Below are 20,771 nucleotides of genomic sequence, written 5' to 3'. Positions count from 1 at the left end.
GCTCAAAAGTTTACATATCCCGGCAGAAATTTTTATTTCTTGGCCTTCTTTCAGAGAATATGAATGATAACACCAAAACCATTACTCCACTCACGGTTAGTGGTTGGGTGAAGCCATTTATTGTCAAACTGCTGATCTTTTACTGTATAAAGTGTGAATTACTGTGTGATTTTATATAATATATATATATATATATATATATATATAATGTGTATATATGTGTGTGTGTATATATATATATATTTATGAACATTTAATGTGCGTATGTCTATGTATGTGTTATTACGTATGCATGTGTGAATAACTGTAATAGTTATATTATGAATGTGTATGTGTATATGTGTGTGTGTATGTATGTATGTATGTATATATATATATGTATGTATGTATATATATATATATATATATATATATATGTATATGTATATATATGTATATGTATATATATGTATATGTATATATATGTATATGTATATATATGTATATGTATATATATGTATATGTATATATATGTATATGTATATATATGTATATGTATATATATGTATATATATGTATATGTATATATATGTATATGTATATATATGTATATGTATATATAATGTATATGTATATATATATGTATATGTATATATATGTATATGTATATATATGTATATGTATATATATATGTATATGTATATATATGTATATGTATATATATGTATATGTATATATATGTATATGTATATATATGTATATGTATATATATGTATATGTATATATATGTATATGTATATATATGTATATGTATATATATGTATATGTATATATATGTATATGTATATATATGTATATGTATATGTGTATATATATATGTATATATATATATATATATAATGTTTATATAATCTGTGTTTATGTATACAAACTCTCACCGTGATCTGATTTGTGAATGTTTCCATCATGAGTTTTGATTTAGTAAAGCCCCAATCCCCAGAGAGATAGCTGCAATGTAACGCATGCTTTATGTAATGATAGCGGATGTTGCTCTGGAGATCACACTTATCTTTGCCTTCTGGCGGTAACATTTCAGGTGGGTGTATGACTGCAGAGAAAGGGTTAGATTTCTGTACATCTCCTTAGAGGCTATACGCAGTTGAGTTGGGCGCCCCTCACTGGTCATCTTCTGTAAAGCAGTACCTTGTTGTAGATACATTAGTGTTGTAGGGTTAGTCTTTAAGAGATTTTCCCCTTTTTCCTATAAGCTTTTAGTAGTAAAATCATTAAAAAATTACTTTCCTCACCCTCCCCTGGTACAGCACTAGTTTCCACCGCTGCTCCCAGGGTCTGCTATCGTCTGCAGCACTGATATCACGTTGACACTGCCTTAGACAATAAATGAGCTCAGCGGCTCTACCGTTGGAGTTGTCACGTGCCGCTCACAGCTGCTTAGATCACTGACTGGCTGCAGCACTGTTGACGTGACATCAGCGCTGCAGACAATAAACACTGGGAGCAGCGGTGGAGAATCGGCGCTGTTTGAGCCGGGCAGGGTAAGTAAAGCATAGTTGTTGATTGTTGTGTGCTCCTGCAGACAGGATCCTGAAGGAGGAAGGGAGCTGTGTGCTCCTGCAGATAGGATCCGGAAGGAGGAGCTGTGTGCTCCTGCAGATAGGATCCTGAAGGAGGAGCTTTGTGCTCCTGCAGATAGGATCCTGAAGGAGGAGCTGTGTGTTTCTGCAGATAGGATCCTGAAGGAGGCTGGGGAGCTGTGTGCTCCTGCAGATAGGATCCTTAAGGAGGAAGGTGGAGCTGTGTGCTCCTGCAGATAGGATCCTGAAGGAGGAGGGGGAGCTGTGTGCTCCTGCAGATAGGATCCTGAAGGAGGAGGGGGAGCTGTGTGCTCCGGCAGATAGGATCCTGAAGGAGGAGGGGGAGCTGTGTGCTCCTGCAGATAGGATCCTGAAGAAGGAGCTGTGTGCTCCTGCAGATAGGATCCTGAAGGAGGAGCTGTGTGCTCCTGCAGATAGGATCCTGAAGGAGGAGCTGTGTGCTCCTGCAGATAGGATCCTGAAGGAGGAGCTGTGTGCTCCTGCAGATAGGATCCTGAAGGAGGAGCTGTGTGCTCCTGCAGATAGGATCCTGAAGGAGGAGCTGTGTGCTCCTGCAGATAGGATCCTGAAGGAGGAGGGGGAGCTGTGTGCTCCTGCAGATAGGATCCTGAAGGAGGCAGGGGGAGCTGTGTGCTCCTGCAGATAGGATCCTAAGGGAGGCAGGAGGAACTGTGTGCTCCTTCAGATAGGATCCGGAAGGAGGCAGGGGGAGCTGTGTGCTCCTGCAGATAGGATCCGGAAGGAGGAGCTGTGTGCTCCTGCAGATAGGATCCTGAATGAGGAGCTGTGTGCTCCTGCAGATAGGATCCTGAAGAAGGAGCTGTGTGCTCCTGCAGATAGGATCCTGAAGGAGGAGCTGTGTGCTCCTGCAGATAGGATCCTGAAGGAGGAGCTGTGTGCTCCTGCAGATATGATCTGGAAGGAGGCAGGGGGAGCTGTGTGCTCCTGCAGATAGGATCCTGAAGGAGGAGGGGGAGCTGTGTGCTCCTGCAGATAGGATCCTGAAGGAGGAGGGGGAGCTGTGTGCTCCTGCAGATAGGATCCTGAAGGAGGAAGGGGAGCTGTGTGCTCCTTCAGATAGGATCCTGAAGGAGGAGGGGGAGCTGTGTGCTCATGCAGATAGGATCCTGAAGGAGGAGGGGGAGCTGTGTGCTCCTGCAGATAGGATCCTGAAGGAGAAGGGGGAGCTGTGTGCTCCTGCAGATAGGATCCTGAAGGAGGAGCTGTGTGCTCCTGCAGATAGGATCCTGAAGGAGGAGCTGTGTGCTCCTGCAGATAGGATCCTGAAGGAGGAGCTGTGTGCTCCTGCAGATAGGATCCTGAAGGAGGAGCTGTGTGCTCCTGCAGATAGGATCCTGAAGGAGGAGCTGTGTGCTCCTGCAGATAGGATCCTGAAGGAGGAGCTGTGGGCTCCTGCAGATAGGATCCTGAAGGAGGAGCTGTGTGCTCCTGCAGATAGGATCCTGAAGGAGGAGCTGTGTGCTCCTGCAGATAGGATCCTGAAGGAGGAGCTGTGTGCTCCTGCAGATAGGATCCTGAAGGAGGAGCTGTGTGCTCCTGCAGATAGGATCCTGAAGGAGGAGCTGTGTGCTCCTGCAGATAGGATCCTGAAGGAGGAGGGGGAGCTGTGTGCTCATGCAGATAGGATCCTGAAGGAGGAGGGGGAGCTGTGTGCTCCTGCAGATAGGATCCTGAAGGAGAAGGGGGAGCTGTGTGCTCCTGCAGATAGGATCCTGAAGGAGGAGCTGTGTGCTCCTGCAGATAGGATCCTGAAGGAGGAGCTGTGTGCTCCTGCAGATAGGATCCTGAAGGAGGAGCTGTGTGCTCCTGCAGATAGGATCCTGAAGGAGGAGCTGTGTGCTCCTGCAGATAGGATCCTGAAGGAGGAGCTGTGTGCTCCTGCAGATAGGATCCTGAAGGAGGAGCTGTGTGCTCCTGCAGATAGGATCCTGAAGGAGGAGCTGTGGGCTCCTGCAGATAGGATCCTGAAGGAGGAGCTGTGTGCTCCTGCAGATAGGATCCTGAAGGAGGAGCTGTGTGCTCCTGCAGATAGGATCCTGAAGAAGGAGCTGTGTGCTCCTGCAGATAGGATCCTGAAGGAGGAGCTGTGTGCTCCTGCAGATAGGATCCTGAAGGAGGAGCTGTGTGCTCCTGCAGATAGGATCTGGAAGGAGGAGCTGTGTGCTCCTTCAGATAGGATCCTGAAGGAGGAGCTGTGTGCTCCTTCAGATAGGATCCGGAAGGAGGCAGGGGGAGCTGTGTGCTCCTGCAGATAGGATCCTGAAGGAGGAGCTGTGTGCTCCTGCAGATAGGATTCTGAAGGAGGAGCTGTGTGCTCTTGCAGATAGGATCCTGAAGGAGGAGCTGTGTGCTCCTTCAGATAGGATCCTGAAGGAGGAGCTGTGTGCTCCTTCAGATAGGATCCGGAAGGAGGCAGGGGGAGCTGTGTGCTCCTGCAGATAGGATCCGGAAGGAGGCAGGGGGAGCTGTGTGCTCCTGCAGATAGTATCCTGAGGGAGTCAGGGGAGCTGTGTGCTCCTTCAGATAGGATCTGGAAGGAGGCAGGGGGAGCTGTGTGCTCCTGCAGATAGGATCCTGAGGGAGGCAGGAGGAACTGTGTGCTCCAGCAGATAGGATCCAGAAACAATCCTTTTAAACCTTTACATTATTTCAGCTATGTTGTTGGGCTTTATGTATTTTATTATGCTTTAATGCAGTCTGGTGATAAATCCTTGAAAGTTTGAAATGTGTCACTCTGCTTTCTCTAATTTCAGAAAGGACTCGTATGGCCAAACATATATTACTTGGGTAGTTTTTGTCTTTCTCTTTAGCGGTATGGTATGATTCTTAGATTAGATTTTTTTTTCTTTCCTTTCCGACCTTACTAACTATGTATCCCGGTATTGCCAGTGCTGAAATACCCAGGTACTGTTGCAGTACGAGACCAAATGCAAAAAAATATATTGTGGCATAGACGGAATTAAAAGGACTTATAGAGTTCGCTATACATATGATCGTGGGGTTTTCTCCGCCTCTCACACCCCTCATTAATGACTGCTGCCATCTGTACATGCAGATACATGGAGGCTCTTAGTCACCGGTGAGAGCAGCTGATGGGAGGGAGATCTCATCACAGAGAAGAAGATACAGGTGTTTGATCTGATTCACTTAGGCCGGCCTCATGCATCTGTGTGCCATGGTGATGGACAGATGGGATGGATTGGATCGAGTATGGACTTGGATGGACGGCTTGGCCGTAGGTCTCCTGACCTGAACTTGCCTCATATATGCCAGCCAGTGAGGCTGTTGAATTTGGTTCAGGAGCCCCGCGGACGTCCTGTGAATAGCACAGATCTGTGAATGCAGCCTTAGCCTGAGGGGAACTATTGTACAGGAGCAACCTATCAGCACACTTTTACATATGGATGTAGTAGTATGGCTATATGGGCACTTGTTGTCTCAAAATAAAAATACATTTTTTATATGGATCCAATGTGCCAGTCATAGGAAATCTAGTGTAGAAGCCATATGTGAATCAGACTGCAAGTGCTATTGTGAGAAGGGGCGGTGTCAGTGTACATGTACTGCATTAAGTGCATTGACTCACCCCAGTGCACTTCCAGCCTGATTTGGCACTAGATCTCCCATGGCTGCCACATTGGTTCTCTGCAAAAAAAAAGTGTATTTGTTTTATTTTGAAACAAATACCTATACTGCCATACTTATATACAGCCTACTATTTCCATATGTAAAAAAATGTGCTGTCAGGTTCCCCCCTATTCAAAGAAAAGCCGCTCTTATAAATAGCCGTGGAATCCCATGTAATGTCAGCAGAAGGCCTGTGATGGCGCATTATTTCCATCACAAGCCATAAGCTACATGTGATCTTGGAGTTAGGGGACTCAATCTTTTTGCTTTTAAAGAAATTCCCGTAATCTGGGACTAAATTGCCCGATCGGACTCCCTGCTTTACCTGTTTTATATGTAGAAGGATCAGACGTCTGTTGTATGGCAGACTGCTGACTGCGCAGCATGGGGGCGCTCGTCGTGCTCACACATGCTGGGCATTATGTAGAAGTACTGTCATTCTTTCTACCATTCCATATTTCATTGCTCTTTCTCTAAACAGTTAACTCAGTATCTCGCCCGCAGGAGTTCTTTGAAAATAATTATAGTCCTCCCACGGCTTATCACACAAACACAAGATCTCATTCTGCTCATCTTTCCTTTGCTTCTTCATTAACCTCTTTGCTTACATACTGTATATATAAGCCCTGGCCGCACTCATGATCTACATGCCACTGCTGCAGCCTGTGATTGGCTGCAGTGGTCATGTGTATGTCTTGACCTAGCAGGAAATCCAGATTCGGGCACTACTTCCTTGTTTGTCCAGATGGACGTATGGAGCCTGGTGCACTATATGCAACATGAGCACTGAGAGATCGGGATTTGTTTTGGCATTTTAGATTTATTGGTGGACTTTTAAGGAATTAACAACCCCTTTAAGACTATCCTTTTGAAACGATATTACCTTTGTCTTCAAAATATATAATTTTTAAATAAACCAACTGATGTAGCTAATTTGCAAGACAGTCTATATATCACAGATTTCCGAAATTGCGGTCCTCCCAACAGATCATGTTTTCCGGACTCCTTAGTATTCCGCAGGTGAGAGAAACACTGGCAATTTCTGATGCCGTGATCATAACTCCATCACCTGTGCAATACCATGGAAATCCTTGTGTGTTGGCTGGGCGTGAGGACTGGGACACATGGGTCTCTATGGTGTTTTTCAGGATGGTCTATATCGTCTTTCAAGGTAAAGAATTTTTTTTTTTACATGCTTAAAACGCGTCAGTTGATGTGAATTTTTTTTGTGGCCTCATCATGTCAGACTTTAATGTTTTTCTAAAGACTCAATAATGGTTATATTCTGTTAATATTTTATTTTTACTCTGCGTTTTGCAGGGAAGCTCCATACGCCTGCACCTAGTCCACCATGCACTGAACGCAGGCCGCGATCGGATATCTGAAATACGCTGGGGCTGGCGGTACAATTCTTACTACCGCATGTAGCGGAGCACAATCTGCTAAACCTTCTTGTACAGAGGGGCAATATAGAGTCTTCCATACACTAAAAACTGCAGTCCCATTTCCACTGTGGAAGTCGAAGTCTAATGTATCCTACCGTAGACCTATACACTAGTGCTCAAAATAATAGCAGTCCAATATGACTAACCAGATTAATCAGTGTCTTTGGTATAAATTAAATTTCCACATGTCAGACAATTTACCAGTTGGTGTCATAGATTCTAAGAAAACCATCAGGCTCTGCATTCATGCAGGTTTTTGAGTCTGTGTATTAGAATAATTAATTGAAAAGTGGTGTGGTCATGATAATCGCAGTGTGGAGATCAATTAGTGAGGTCAATCATTCTGTGAAGAAACACGTGTCAATCAGGTGACCATTATTAAAGGGTGAAGCCAGGACATGTTTTACATAAATTTCTTCTGGAAAGCCTGAGAAATATAGGTCGTTCAAGACATTGTTCAGAAGAACAGCGTACTATGATTAAAAAGTTGATTGGAGAGGGTAAGGGTATGTTTCCACATGGCGTATTTGCTGCGGATTGGATACGCAGCATCCAGATGTTACTGCATAGTGGAGGGGATTTTATGAAATCCCATCTCCACTATACGTGCAAACACGTAGGCAGTAGACCTGCGTATACGCACATGCGGCGCGTCTTTCCAGACCGCAGCATGTCTACTTATCTTGCGGAGACGCTCAGTTTCCGCAAGATAAATCGCACCGTCTTATGTGTAGGATGCGGTGATTCCGCACGGATCAATGAACACATGCGGAATCACCGTGCGTACAAAAGTCGGCAGCACTTTGGACGGGGGGCGGGTGTCCGCTGCTTCCAAACCGCTCAGAATACGCCGCTTGGAAACCTGCCCTAAAACTTATAAAGAAGTGCTGACAATGATAGGCTGTCCTGCTGTATGTAGCAGAGCCAATCAAAGTACTGCAGCTTCTACTCTACGATGGAGACTATTGAAGCGTGTAAAAAGTAAAAAAAAAAAAAATAATAATAATTTAAAAAAAAACATATATCTAAAAGTTCAAATCACCCCTTTTTCTCCCCGTTCAAAAGAAAACAATGAAAAAAAGCAAACTTACACATATTTGGTATCACAACATTCAGAATCATTCTATCTATCAATATAAAAAAGGATAGAATCGGTAAACGGCGTAACGAGAACATTTTTTTTTTCAAATGTCAGAATTACATTTTTTTTTTGGTCGCCGCTACATTGGAATTAAATGCAATAACAGGCGATCAAAAGATTGTATCTACAGCAAAATGTTATCAATAAAAACGTCAGATTGGTACGCAAAATATAAGCCCTCCCCCAACCCGAGATCATGAAAAATGAACACTCTACAAGTCGTTTAAAATGCCATTTTTTGTTTTACCAAAGTTTTTTTTTTTTTCACCACTTAAATAAAAAAAGAACCTAGACATGTTTGGTGTCTATGAACTCGTAATGACCTGGAGAATCATAATGGCTGGTCAGTTTTAGCATTTAGTGAACATGGTAAGAAAAAACAACTGTGGGATTTCGCTTTTTTTGCAATTTCACCGCACTTGGAATTTTTTTTTCCCGTTTTCCAGTACATGATATGGTAAAACCAATGGTGGTATTCAAAAGTACAACTCGTCCCGCAAAAAAACAAGCCCTCACATGGCCATACACTGTGTTCCAAATTATTATGCAAATTATATTTTTCTCAGATTTTCCTAAATGGTCAGTGCTAATGACAGTCAGTCTAATAAGGTTCTCTATAGGGTTGAGGTCAGGGGAAGATGGTGGCCACACCATGAGTTTATCTCCTTTTTATGCCCATAGCAGCCAATGACTCAGAGGTATTCTTTGCAGCATGAGATGGTGCATTGTCATGCATGAAGATGATTTTGCTCCTGAAGGCACATTTCTGCTTTTTAGACCATGGAAGAAAGTTGTCAGTCAGAATCTCTACATACTTTGCAGAGGTCATTTTCACACCTTTAGGAACCTTAAAGTGTCCTACCAGCTGTTTCCCCGTGATTCAGGCCCAAAATGTGACTCCTCCACCTCCTTGCTGATGTCGCAGCCTTGTTGGGACATGGTGGCAATCCACCAACCATCCACTTCTCCATCCATCTGGACCAGGGGTCCCCAACTCCAGGCCTCGAGGGCCGCCAACAGTGCAGGTTTTCAGGATTTCTTTAGTATTGCATCGGTGGTAATGTGATCATCTGCACAGGTGATGATTCCAACCCCTGTGCAATACTAAGGAAATCCTGAAAACCTGCATTGTTGGCGGCCCTCGAGGCCTGGAGTTGGGGACCACTGATCTGGACCATCCGGGGTTGCTTGACACTCATCAGTAAACAAGACTATTTGGAAATTAGTGTTCATGTATGTCTGGGCCCACTTTAACCATTTCTGCTTGTGAAAACTGTTTAATGGTGGCTGAATATTAGGTTTATGCACCACAGCAAGCCTTTGAAGGATCCTACACCTTGAGGTTCGAGGGACTCCAGAGGCACCAGCAGCTTCAAATAACTGTTTGCTGCTTTGTAATGGTATTTTGGCAACTGCTCTCTTAATCCCATGAATTTGTGTGGCAGAAACCTTCCTCATTATGCCTTTATCAGCACGAACTCTGTCTGTGCTCAGAATCAGCCACAAATCTCTTAACAGTACAATGATAACGCTTAACTTTTAGGGAAATATCTAATGTTTTCATCCCTTGACATAGGCATTACACTATTTGATGCTTTTAGGGAGCAGAGATCCTTTTTCTTTCCCATGTTACTTGAAAACTGTGGCCTGCTTAATAATGTGGAACATCATATTTAAGTAGTTTTCCTTTATTTTGAATCACCAGGAAAACTAATTATCACATGTGTTTAAGATTGATTTCAGTGATCCATTGAGCCCTGAGACACAATACCATCCATGAGTTTATTTAAAAAAACAAAACAATTAAATCTTTATGACACTTAAATCTAATTTTCATAATAATTTGGAACACAGTGTATTGACGGAAAAAAAAGCTTTGGGAAGAAGGGGAGCAAAAAAACGAAAAACACAAAATTGAAAATGCCTCCAGTCATTAAGGGGCTAAAAATACCGTTTCTGAGGCAAAGCCAACAATTGCCAAAGAATTGTGGGATGTAGCCAGACGTTAGTTCACTCTATGTAACATAGATGTGAAGCAGTTCTAAACCCACCCCCCCCAAAAAACTATGGGTATCAACTAAATATTAGGTTACTGATCCACAGGAATGCTAAATCGACAAAATAGTACATATTGTGAGTTTGCAAAGACAAATGCAGACCCTGCTATTATTTAGAACAGCTCAATGTTCATTTTTTGTTGTTTTTTTGTAAAGTACCGTATATACTCGAGTTTTAGCCGAGATTTTCAGCCCATTTTTTTTAGGTTGAAAGTGCCCCTCTCTGCTTATAGTCGAGTCGAGTTATCCCAGGGAGTCGGGGGGGGGGGAGGGGGAGCGGCGGATGTCACATACTCTCCTGCTCCTGGCGTGGTCCCTGTATGTCCGATGGTCTCCGGGCACCCGCCTGAACAGTCAGAGAGCCGAAAGACAGAGCAGCGTGCAGCGGTGGAACGGGGAAGGTGAATATCGCAAGTGCCGGGGGCCTGAGCGACAAGTGGTGAGTATGTGATTTTTTTATTTTATTCACAGCATATGGGGCATAATCTATGGAGCATTTTATGGGACATAATCTATGAAGCATCTTATGGGGCATAATCTATGGAGCATCTAATGGGGCATAATCTATGGAACATCTAATGGGGCATAATCTACGGAGCATTTTATGGGACATAATCTATGAAGCATCTTATGGGGCATAATCTATGGAACATCTAATGGGGCATAATCTATGGAACATCTTATGGGGCATAATCTATGGAGCATCTTATGGGGCATAATCTGTGGAGCATCTTATGGGGCCATCAACCTTTATGCAGCATTGTATGGGGCAAATGTGTCTATGGAGCATCTCATGGGGCCATTATTAACCTTTGTGCAGCATTATATGGGGCATATTTTATTATGGAGCATCTGATGAGGCCCATCATGAACTGTATGGAGCATCTTTTGGGGCCCATTATGAACTGTATGGAGCATTATATGGGGCTCCTGATTCAATATGGATATTCAAAAACACTTAACCTACTGATGTCTCAATTAATTTTACTTTTATTGGTATCTGTTTTTATTTTTGACATTTACCAGTAGCTGCTGCATTTCCCACCCTAGGTTTATGCTCGAGTCATTAAAGGGACACTGTCACCTGGATTTGGAGGGAACAATCTTCAGCCATGGAGGCGGGGTTTTCGGGTGTTTGATTCACCCTTTCCTTACCCGCTGGCTGCATGCTGGCTGCAATATTGGATTGAAGTTCATTCTCTGTCCTCCATAGTACATGCCTGCGCTGTGCAAGATTGCCTTGTGCAGGCATGTACTACGGAGGACAGAGAATGAACTTCAATCCAATATTGCAGCCAGCATGCAGCCAACGGGTAAGGAAAGGGTGAATCAAAAACCCCAAAACCCCGCCTCCATGGCTGAAGATTGTTCCCTCCAAATCCAGGTGACAGTGTCCCTTTAAGTTTTCCCAGTTTTTTGTGGCAAAATTAGGGGTCTCTGCTTATACTCTGGTCGGCTTATAGCCGAGTATATACCGTAGTTAAAAAATTATATACATTTCTCTTCATATTTTGAAATAGAAAACAATGTACAATGTTCCCAATACATGGAAATAAAAAATAGTATAAAGATTTTGTGATTAGCTCATGTTTTTGAACACACTGTTATTTTGAACACTACTATGTATTGGGGGTGTAGAAGGCTTCAGTCTCTAATGGATGTCAGGTACGTAGTGCTTTTGAGCTATACCATTTTTGGAAGCAAAAAACAAGCAAAAAACGAACCAAAATGTGAACAGAGTCCTGGGTGGCATCCACTGCACCTGAATGGCGAATGTGCCCACCACATGTTTGGGGTGGATACAAGAGACTGGTCTCGCACTGATCACAGCAGCATTTTAGTGTTTGGAAACGGAAAACGAAAAGTGTTTGGTGAGTTTGTCCATTCTTGCTATCAGTGAATTTCTTGTATGCCCCCCAAAAATTGCAAGTCTTCTCCTACCCCATTACAGAATTAATGGAGTACACACTGATGATGTGAGCAGTCAGTCATTGCTTCACAGATCCATAGACTTGAATGGATGATTTTCCTTCAAAGCAAATCATCAAAAACTGAGACATCGCCAAGATTTTTTTTTTCTTGTCTGCGCACACAGTTTGCAAACACCCACATAACACAGATGTGAACTGCACCATAGATTATAACGGGTTTATGTGTTATCTGTGAAACCATGGCTAGATCACATATGTGGAAAATGGACGTCTAGAGGAGGCCAAAAAAGTCAGATTTGTGCAGTGACTGGTTGCTTTCAGGTGGGTACGCTCCGTAACCCGTTTGAAAAAGTGCTAAAGAAACTCTGAAAAGAGTTAACGTGGGCATTGAATTTTAAACACGACTTGCTGTTCATATGTTCAAGTTTTTTTAGCTTTTTTTTAAACCCTAGAAGTGACATTTTTCAGGTGGCATCCACTTGGATGACGCTCTCTATTTTATACATAAAAGGAAGAAAAGAACAAAAGCGACTGCCCCAGAGCCCCAGCAAAAATTACCCAAAAAAAGCTTTAGTAATAATATCCTTAGGCCCCGATTCATTAAGACCAGTGATTTTCTCTTAGTTTTTTCTCCTGATTCATGAAAAGTAGTGTCTGATGAGTGGCTTTAGCCTCGTCACAACTTGTTCCCCGCTGCTCACCCATTCCACCACAGCTGTGCCCATTTTGGGGGAGCTAGGGGAAACTGTTGCATAAACATTTTGCCACTTTTGACTTTGTCACAACTCTGACTTGTCAAAGTAATTTACTCAAGAATGCTATCAAAATTCCTTTGATTAATTGGAGTCTACGGCTATGTTCACACGTTGCGTTTTTGCAGCATTTTTTGCACCGTTTTTTAATGTAAATTTTCATCTGTTTCACAGTACCAGTAAAGTTTTACATTTCAGAGATCTCATGCACACACTTTTTTTTTCTTTCTTTTTTTCCTCTGACTGTTTCGTCAAAGAGCAAAATGCATCATGTCACTACTTTCAGCCTTTTTCAGCATTTTTCACCCATTAAAAGTAATGGGTAGTGCAAAAAACGCAAGTATCAGCTTTTTTGGCGGCGAAACCTGATGAAGTTGAATCAGGTTATTTTTTAGGCACTAAACTATGAGCATGCACAAGAGACAAATGTACAATGATAAAAACGCAGCAAAAACTAATCCAAACCTTCTTTTTGTAATCAACTTAAACACACTTTAAACTTTGCATAAAAAAAGCAAAAACTGACCATGTGAATATAGCCTGAGTGTCTGATGGTCTTGTGTGTGTAACGAGCCTAAAGAATTCCTCATCTGAAGACAGCAGCGAGTCCTCGGTGGTCCGGCTCTTTTGCTGATGGTTATACAATAAGGCCTGGAGTGTGCACGAAGTATTGTGCGCTCACGGAGTAAAAGCTATTGATCGGTATGGGATTTTTTTTTTTCCACTGACTTTAAATCTACCTCATGCTTTTACTGTACATTAATTATGTAAATGAGTACTAATCCATCCTGGAAAAGTGTAGGTGTCTTGCTGACAGTGGGTGGAAATGACTTTTACAGGTTTGGAATCCTTATATACTGTACTTTGTTTCCTGGCCAGACAGAAAAAATATATGTAATAAAGAGTATGAAAACTGATGGCCAAAGGGTTTTTTTTTCTTCCCTTCCTTAAAAGGTTGAGTAAAAATCAAGCGATCCTGAGAACAGAGCTCTCACTCCCATCCTAAATTGAGTGGAGGTGTGCATGCTCAGCCTACACTCCATTCACTGTATATGGCCAGGTTCAACACCTACATATCGATACTAAGGGAATCCTTTAATTATGATCTTTTGGTGGGCCTGGAGGAGTGGAGGAACCCTGGTCTATGGGAATGACGGGAATAACGTTGTGCTGGTCAGCCTCATAGGCAGTGAATGGAGCAGAGGCTGCACGTGGACACTTCCGATCCATTCAGAATAGTGCTGCAGAGCTCCAGCAATCAACAAGTTATCCTCTATCAATAGGGGATAACCTGATTTTTAAGGACTAACCCTTTACGATGTGACAACTTCTGTGTGATTGTGTTCAACTCCATTGCAACTCCTACCAATCAAAAAATGACCCCTAATCAAACAAGCTTTACAGTTTTTGAAAGCTTTATCGGTACCACTATATCCTTTAGCCAGGACTATCTTTTTATAGTTAAACTAGCTAAACTACTCGGCTTCGCATGGGTTAATAACTGCTGTTAGCAAAATAGAACGAGTTAACAAAAATTTATTCTGCACACAAAAACCACAAAACAAAATAGGTATAAATGTAATTATTAAAAGGCAAAAACTAAGCTAATAGAAGTATTTCACAACATATATTTCAACACCAGAGATATTCCACACAGATTTAACTTAATTGGCCAAGTAACGTGAAGTAATCTTCTACTACTTATTCGAGAGCCTTTTGATAAACAACATTCTTAGTTTTTCCTTCAGGTGCAAAGACTTTGGCTGTTCCAACTCTTGAACAGGTCACATAAAGTTGACCATGAGAAAAGCATGGAGATTGTAAATCGATTTCAACTACTTTCAAGGACTGTCCCTGAGCCTTGTTGATGGACATAGCAAATGCCAGTCGAACAGGAAACTGGAGGCGTTTAAAATCAAAAGGCAAATCAGATGGAATGAGAGGAATTGTTGGAATGAAAACATCTTCTGCAAGCCTCGCTTCCCTCTCCTCAGAAAGTTCATTGGTTCTTGAGGAAGCAGCTATTGTTTTCATGTCTGCAAGCCTCACTTCCCTCTCCTCAGAAAGTTCATTGGCTCTTGAGGAAGCAGCTCTTTTTCTCTTGTGTGCAAGCCTCACTTCCCTCCTCAGAAAGTTCATTGACTCTTGAGGAAGCAGCGGCTGTTCTCATGTATGTCAGCCTTGTTTCTCGGTCTTCACATTTTTCATTGGCCCGTAATGCAGCTTTTCTTTTCGCATCAGCTGACATTCGTGCCATGGAATTCCTTATGATGCATTATTGTGGTAAAAATAGTCTGTAACTGGCAGTTTCTATATCCTCTCACATAGAGTTAATGTGACTGACATCAGCCTTTCCAATAAAAACACCCTAACTGACATGCTATTACCTCACACAAGCTTTGTTATATTGAGAACGTCCTTTGTTGCCTATATTAACCAATCAGAGCTCAGATTAATTAACTGTAGCAAAATAGAAGCTGAGCTGTGATTGGTTGCTATTGGCAGTCTGATAAATCCCCAACCAACAGGAAGCCCTCCCCCCTGGCAGTATATATTAGCTCACACATACACATAATAGACAGGTCATGTGACTGACAGCTGCCGTATTTCCTATATGGTACTTTTGCTGCTCTTGTAGTTTGTCTGCTTATTAATCAGATTTTTATTTTTGAAGGATAATACCAGACTTGTGTGTGTTTTAGGGCGAGTTTCATGTGTCAGGTTGTGTGTGTTGAGTTGCGTGTGGTGACATGCATGTAGCGACTTTCATGGGATGAGTTTTGTGTGGCGACATGCATGTAGCAACTTTTTGTGTGTCGAGTTGCATATGACTGGTTAGTGTAGCGAGTTGGGTGACGCAAGTTTTGTGCATGACGAGTTTTGCACATGGCGAGTTTTATGTGTGGTGCGTTTTGAGTCTGCAAGTTTTGTGTGAGTCAACTTTTGCATGTGTTGCAACTTTTGTGCATGTGGCAATTTTTCCACGTGTGCAAGTTTTGCGTGTGGCGAGTTTTCCATGAGGTGAGTTTTGCACGTGTGGCGAGTTTTGTGTGAGCCTAGTTTTGCATGTGGCGAATATTGCGCGTGGCGACTTTTGTGTTTCGACTTTTATGTGGCGAGGTTGGTGTATGTGTGGTGAAATGTGTGCTGAGGGTGGTATATGTGTTCAAGCACGTGGTAGTGTGTGGCGCATTTTGTGTGGGTGTTCATATCCCCGTGTGTGGTGAGTATCCCATGTCGGGGCCCCACCTTAGCACCTGTACGGTATATTCGATTTAGGGGGGGGACAGGTTCCCTTTAAGATCTGTGATAAGATATTATTTTATTCAACTTTCCATGAACTACATGCCCATATAGACTGCTTAGGAGGGTTGATCCTACTGACAGATTCCTTTTTAAGATTTTGTCTATGAAAGTAAGGCAGATGCGAAGGAGTTGTGATACACATTGAATATCTAATCATTCAGCAGACCCTCTGTACACAGGAGCGCTCGCTTAGCCGAGCACTACTGTGTTCTCTATGAAAGCGCCACTCTCCATATTCCATTGGCAGAATTTATGTACCATTTTTACTGTATGAAATCCATTTATATATAACAGTAATGGGTAACCTAGTTTATAAACATTATCCACTAGATAAGTGCTGTCTGTTAGACTGTTGCAGATCCCAGGTTGGGACCTCTACTTTACCCAGTACAAGAGGATTGTTGGTTCTTCCGTGGTCGCAGTCGCGGCCAGGAGGGGCTTTATGGAGGGTTCGGTACCTCCATAGGGAAGGGTACACACTTATGTTTCACTCAGTCTATAGCACGGACAAAGATAAGAGTGCAGCAGTCCGCTATCATTGTCACTGCCATAAATGAGGCAGCTAGGTGCGTATGTGACTTTCTTCTCCATCCAGCTCCTGTCTATGGTCGTACAGCCAAAGGAGAATGTGGACAAAGATCACCTGGAGATGAGACCAGTGGACGGCAAATTGTTTTTAATCTGTAATACCCCTCTAAGATGGATCTAATATCAATCATATGGGGTATCTGCTCCTCCGTCTCTTATAATGGTCTTAATATTTACTGACAGCCCTACCACATTGTTCCGTGAGTGTGATGGCCGGTTTGAACTCGGGCATAGTGCCAGCCATCAGCCGATTACCTGTGCGCTTGTCACTTCTCTTTTGTGTTTTTGTTTCATGTCCATTCTCTTCCGCTCCGAGAAGCCCACTCCTCTCAACAGTAACCGATTAGGACTTTTGTAAAGTGTCTGCACATTTTCTAAAAATCCTGCATTGAAGGTTGCCATGGTGACGCCAGTTCCAGGGGCTTAAGGCCTATGATTTAGAGTTAAATCTTAAACGTATAGAATATAAAACAGCGCTCTCAGGAGAGAAAAAAAAGAAAAGAAAACAATTGGCAGAGAAATCGACGCCGCTCTTCGCAGTAAAGGTGTTCTTTTTACATGTACCTTTTTATAAATTGTATTTGTACAATAACTGGAGCTTTAAAATGGAAACAGTGAGCCCCCACACCCCCCTTCGGTCTCTCTGACTCAGAGAAGGAGGCAACGAGCAGGGCCCGGAATAGCTCAGATGCTGTCATCTGTGGACAGCCGCTGATTTTCCAGTTTTCACAAGCTCACAGGCTTCCCCTAATCCCTCAGTCGTAGTGTGTTGCAGAGGTGGTCAATTGACCTCTGTAGTCTCCATGTAACCTGGGGACCGGCACTTCTGGCTTCTTCTCCAGCTTCCCGATGCTTCTCCTATGTGCTGTGCCGTCCTCCGTCTCTCTGTGCTCTCCTCATATTATCGTTTTTCAGCATATTTATTTCTACTTATCCACTAATTATTTCACCATTTCTATGTTTGTCTTGCTTTTTATTCCGTTCTTCGATAACTCAATTTTCCAGTTTTCACTTTTCCTCACACCTGCTCATCTACATATTTAAACTTGTTTGCCCTTTATTTTATTCCCCTTTCCATCAGTTTCCTCCTTCCTCGTCCTGTGCTCGTTTTCAGCCTATTCTCTTTTCTGTCAACCTTTTGCAGCGTTCGTTTCCCCGTGCTTCCCATTTCTTTTCTCTTCTCCCCTCAAGAAGCCCCGATGCCAGTATGACCCCCAGGCACAAGCCGTACTCCTCTTCGTTGGCTGCCCTTATCGAAGGCACTCAACGGCCTTTCTTGTTCCTCGTCACAGATTTCAACTACGGCACCGACGGGTACGACGCCGAAGGGAATGAGGAGCAGAAGAGCTCTCGTGAGGGGTCGGAAACCATGCCCTATATCGATGAATCTCCGACCATGTCTCCACAGCTCAGTGCCAGAAGTCAAGACAGTGTGGATGGTGTCTCGCCTACTCCGACAGAGGGCTTACTTCCCGAGGTAAAGACATTTTTCATTATTTGCGAATATTAGTACTTTTTATCCTGTTTTCAGAGTGTATAATTATCATTATTATAGCATATGTCATTTTTTAGCTCTTGTTCTTTGCCGATATTGGTATTTTTTATCCTGTTTTCAGAAGGCATAATTATTATTTTTATTATATAACATGTCCTTTTTGTTTTTGGATTAAAGTTGTATAGGATTTGTAGATTTACTTGTCTAGTATAAAGAAAGTCTCCTTCATACTATTGCAGTCTGTTTCCGTACCCTTCATTGCTATATTTAATGCATCTCGTACGACAACGTATCGTGTTGTATTTTGGGCATTCAGCTTTGCATTGCGATTTGCTTTACTTTGGTTATTGTTGTTTATATGTTTGCATCCAGCTTGGTTTTGGAGTAGTACTTTACATACGTTTTGGCAAGGAACATTGTCTATAAGATGTTTTACACCACCTGGGTCTCCTCAAGGAGAACCAATCATTTCCAAATTAGCTTGGTTAGTATCCGAGATCATTACTTTACTAAGCCTTGACTGTGCCTTAGATCATCTCTGATCTCAGTGATGTTTGTTTGTTCAAAATTTAGTTGATTTCCCTTTTTGGTAATTAAGACAAAAAAGTTCAATGTTCATTTGAGACCAAAATGTTTAGAGTTGTCTATTAGTGAAACGTGACAGCACTCAATGTGTGATGTGTTATGGTTCTTTTTCTCTTGTTCTCCTATCTTGTTGCCTGGATGTTATGGATGTCAGAAATTACTCAGATGTGATGAGTGAGGGGGAGTGATTTTCTGTGTACTGAAGGATCCGTTAAATTAAGGCATATGGAATCAAGTTGTCTATGCTTCCTTGTGACCTGAATTACACCCCACTGCCAGGCATTATGTGTACAACGTGATGAGTTTTGTGGGTACTCATGCGTAAATTTGTTTTCTTTTTGGGGAGAGCATATGTTTTGTGGCATACTTGGCACTGTATTATGTGGGGACATCAGTCAAAAACAGAATTGGGCACCACCGTTAAAGTATGGTACTTTATGTTCATATTGGTTGCACTTTTAAAAGTTGGGGTTTCCAACAGGAAACTATACAAAATATATACCTAATTAATATACATATAGTTTTTATTGTTAGAGTAACTTTGGACACTTTATTTTCCTATTTGTTAGGCACTTTAACTGTAGATTGGTGATGGGGGTCCTGAGACCCCCACCAATTGCTTAATAGCCCACCAAACCGCACAATGTATGCTTTTTATTCAATCCATACCCACAATCTGTGAGCTGTGTGCTTTTGTCTTCTGAGCTGCGCACTGCATAGTGGTCTACCGAGTAACTGGTGGGGGTCTCTACACTTAGTCCACCACCTATTTGCAGGCAATTTAAATGCACCTGTCAGGTATGAAAAAACAAATTCAAAGTTTAGTTACTCTTTCACTACCAGTGAAATGCTTTGACCCTAGTAGCATATTTTGCAATTCTGTGATCACTGGTCCACAATAGTATGCAACAGGGTCTGCAGCTGGAGAACCCACATTCAGGGGTCCGAGATTCACTGCTTGGGGAACACTATTTCACATTATTTTAAATCCTCTCCCAACAGTTATCAAAATCAATATTGTCTCACATGGAGAGTTATCTTGTCCCCTACTCATTGTGCATCAGATATGTATGTGAAGCCCCTGACTGTCGTGATTCATTTCTTTGCAGCAGGCAAGTTCTTGTGATCTCAGGTCTTGTGATTTGTAACATCCTCCTCATCCAGTCTTCTGTAGATGACACACAGATGTCATAAGCAACGAGCAGCCAAAATGTGGACAATTACACATCACTATCTCCATATTACTTGCACATACTCAGTAAGTCTTTACATACAGATCAGCAACATCCAGTAACATTAACTGGGGGAATAAAACCAAAAAATAAAAACCATCTCATAGCGATGTGATACGTAGTGTCATTATAGCATAGCCATTAATTATTATTTATTATTATTATTATAGGGCCATTTATTCCATGGCGCTTTACATGTCAGAAGGGGTATACATAATAAAAAAAATACAGTAATCTTAACCGATGCAAGTCACGACTGGTACAGGAGGAGAGAGGACCCTGCCCGCAAGAGCGCACAATCTACAAATTAATGAAAATATAATTAATAAGTCGGCAGCCTTCGTGCTTCCATATTCTTCATGTGTTCTGCAGAGTTCTCCCTTACTAAATTTCTTTATGGAGTATATATCGGATTGTTTCACCATTAGCTTATTTTCCTCTATATTAAAAAAATTCTTGTTTTAAAACTTGTTACTAGAGCAGCCAAAGGGATCGTCACCCAGTGATTCAGACCCCCCAAATGACAAATGCTCTTACTCAGTGACACCTCCTCAGCTCCAAAAATCTGTTACTAGCAAGGCAGACTGACACATTTTGTGACATAGTATGCATTGCAGCTTCAGATATATATATATATATATATATATATATATATATATATATATATATATATATATATATATATATATTTATATTTTCAGCCATTTTAAAAGTAAACAGTTCTTTAAAGCAAATTTGTAGCAGTATGGTTCTTTATCAATCCTTACTTGCCTCTGCCTACTTTCACACCTTTTATATTTCGATATTTATTTTGCAGCATAGGCATAAATCATTAATATGTCCCATTTTCCCATCTATAAATATCTGGTAAAAAACAGCTTTGAGTTGAATGTCCACCCTTTGATTTGACTTGTTTTTTTTTTTTTTAACAGGAAAACTTGTTTATTTTATCTAATGGTCCCAATATGTACGGTATCTATAATTTTCATACAGTTG

General features: G+C 42.0%; 1 protein-coding gene across 3 annotated transcripts in view; it reads left to right on the top strand.

The window, feature by feature from the left end:
- The window catches only part of ABR (ABR activator of RhoGEF and GTPase), a 427,958-nt gene that overhangs the window by 119,903 nt on the left and 287,284 nt on the right, over positions 1 to 20,771 (top strand). For all 3 annotated transcript variants that reach the window (XM_069761141.1, XM_069761142.1, XM_069761143.1), the window contains exon 2: positions 17,756 to 17,940. In XM_069761141.1, the coding sequence (XP_069617242.1) occupies positions 17,756 to 17,940 (185 nt within the window). The remainder of the gene's footprint in view (positions 1 to 17,755; positions 17,941 to 20,771) is intronic.

Source organism: Ranitomeya imitator, chromosome 3 (genome assembly GCF_032444005.1).
Source record: "Ranitomeya imitator isolate aRanImi1 chromosome 3, aRanImi1.pri, whole genome shotgun sequence".
Taxonomy (NCBI): domain Eukaryota; kingdom Metazoa; phylum Chordata; class Amphibia; order Anura; family Dendrobatidae; genus Ranitomeya; species Ranitomeya imitator.
The sequence above is the reverse complement of the archived record's forward strand: the minus strand, read 5'-3'. Positions and strand labels throughout refer to the sequence as shown.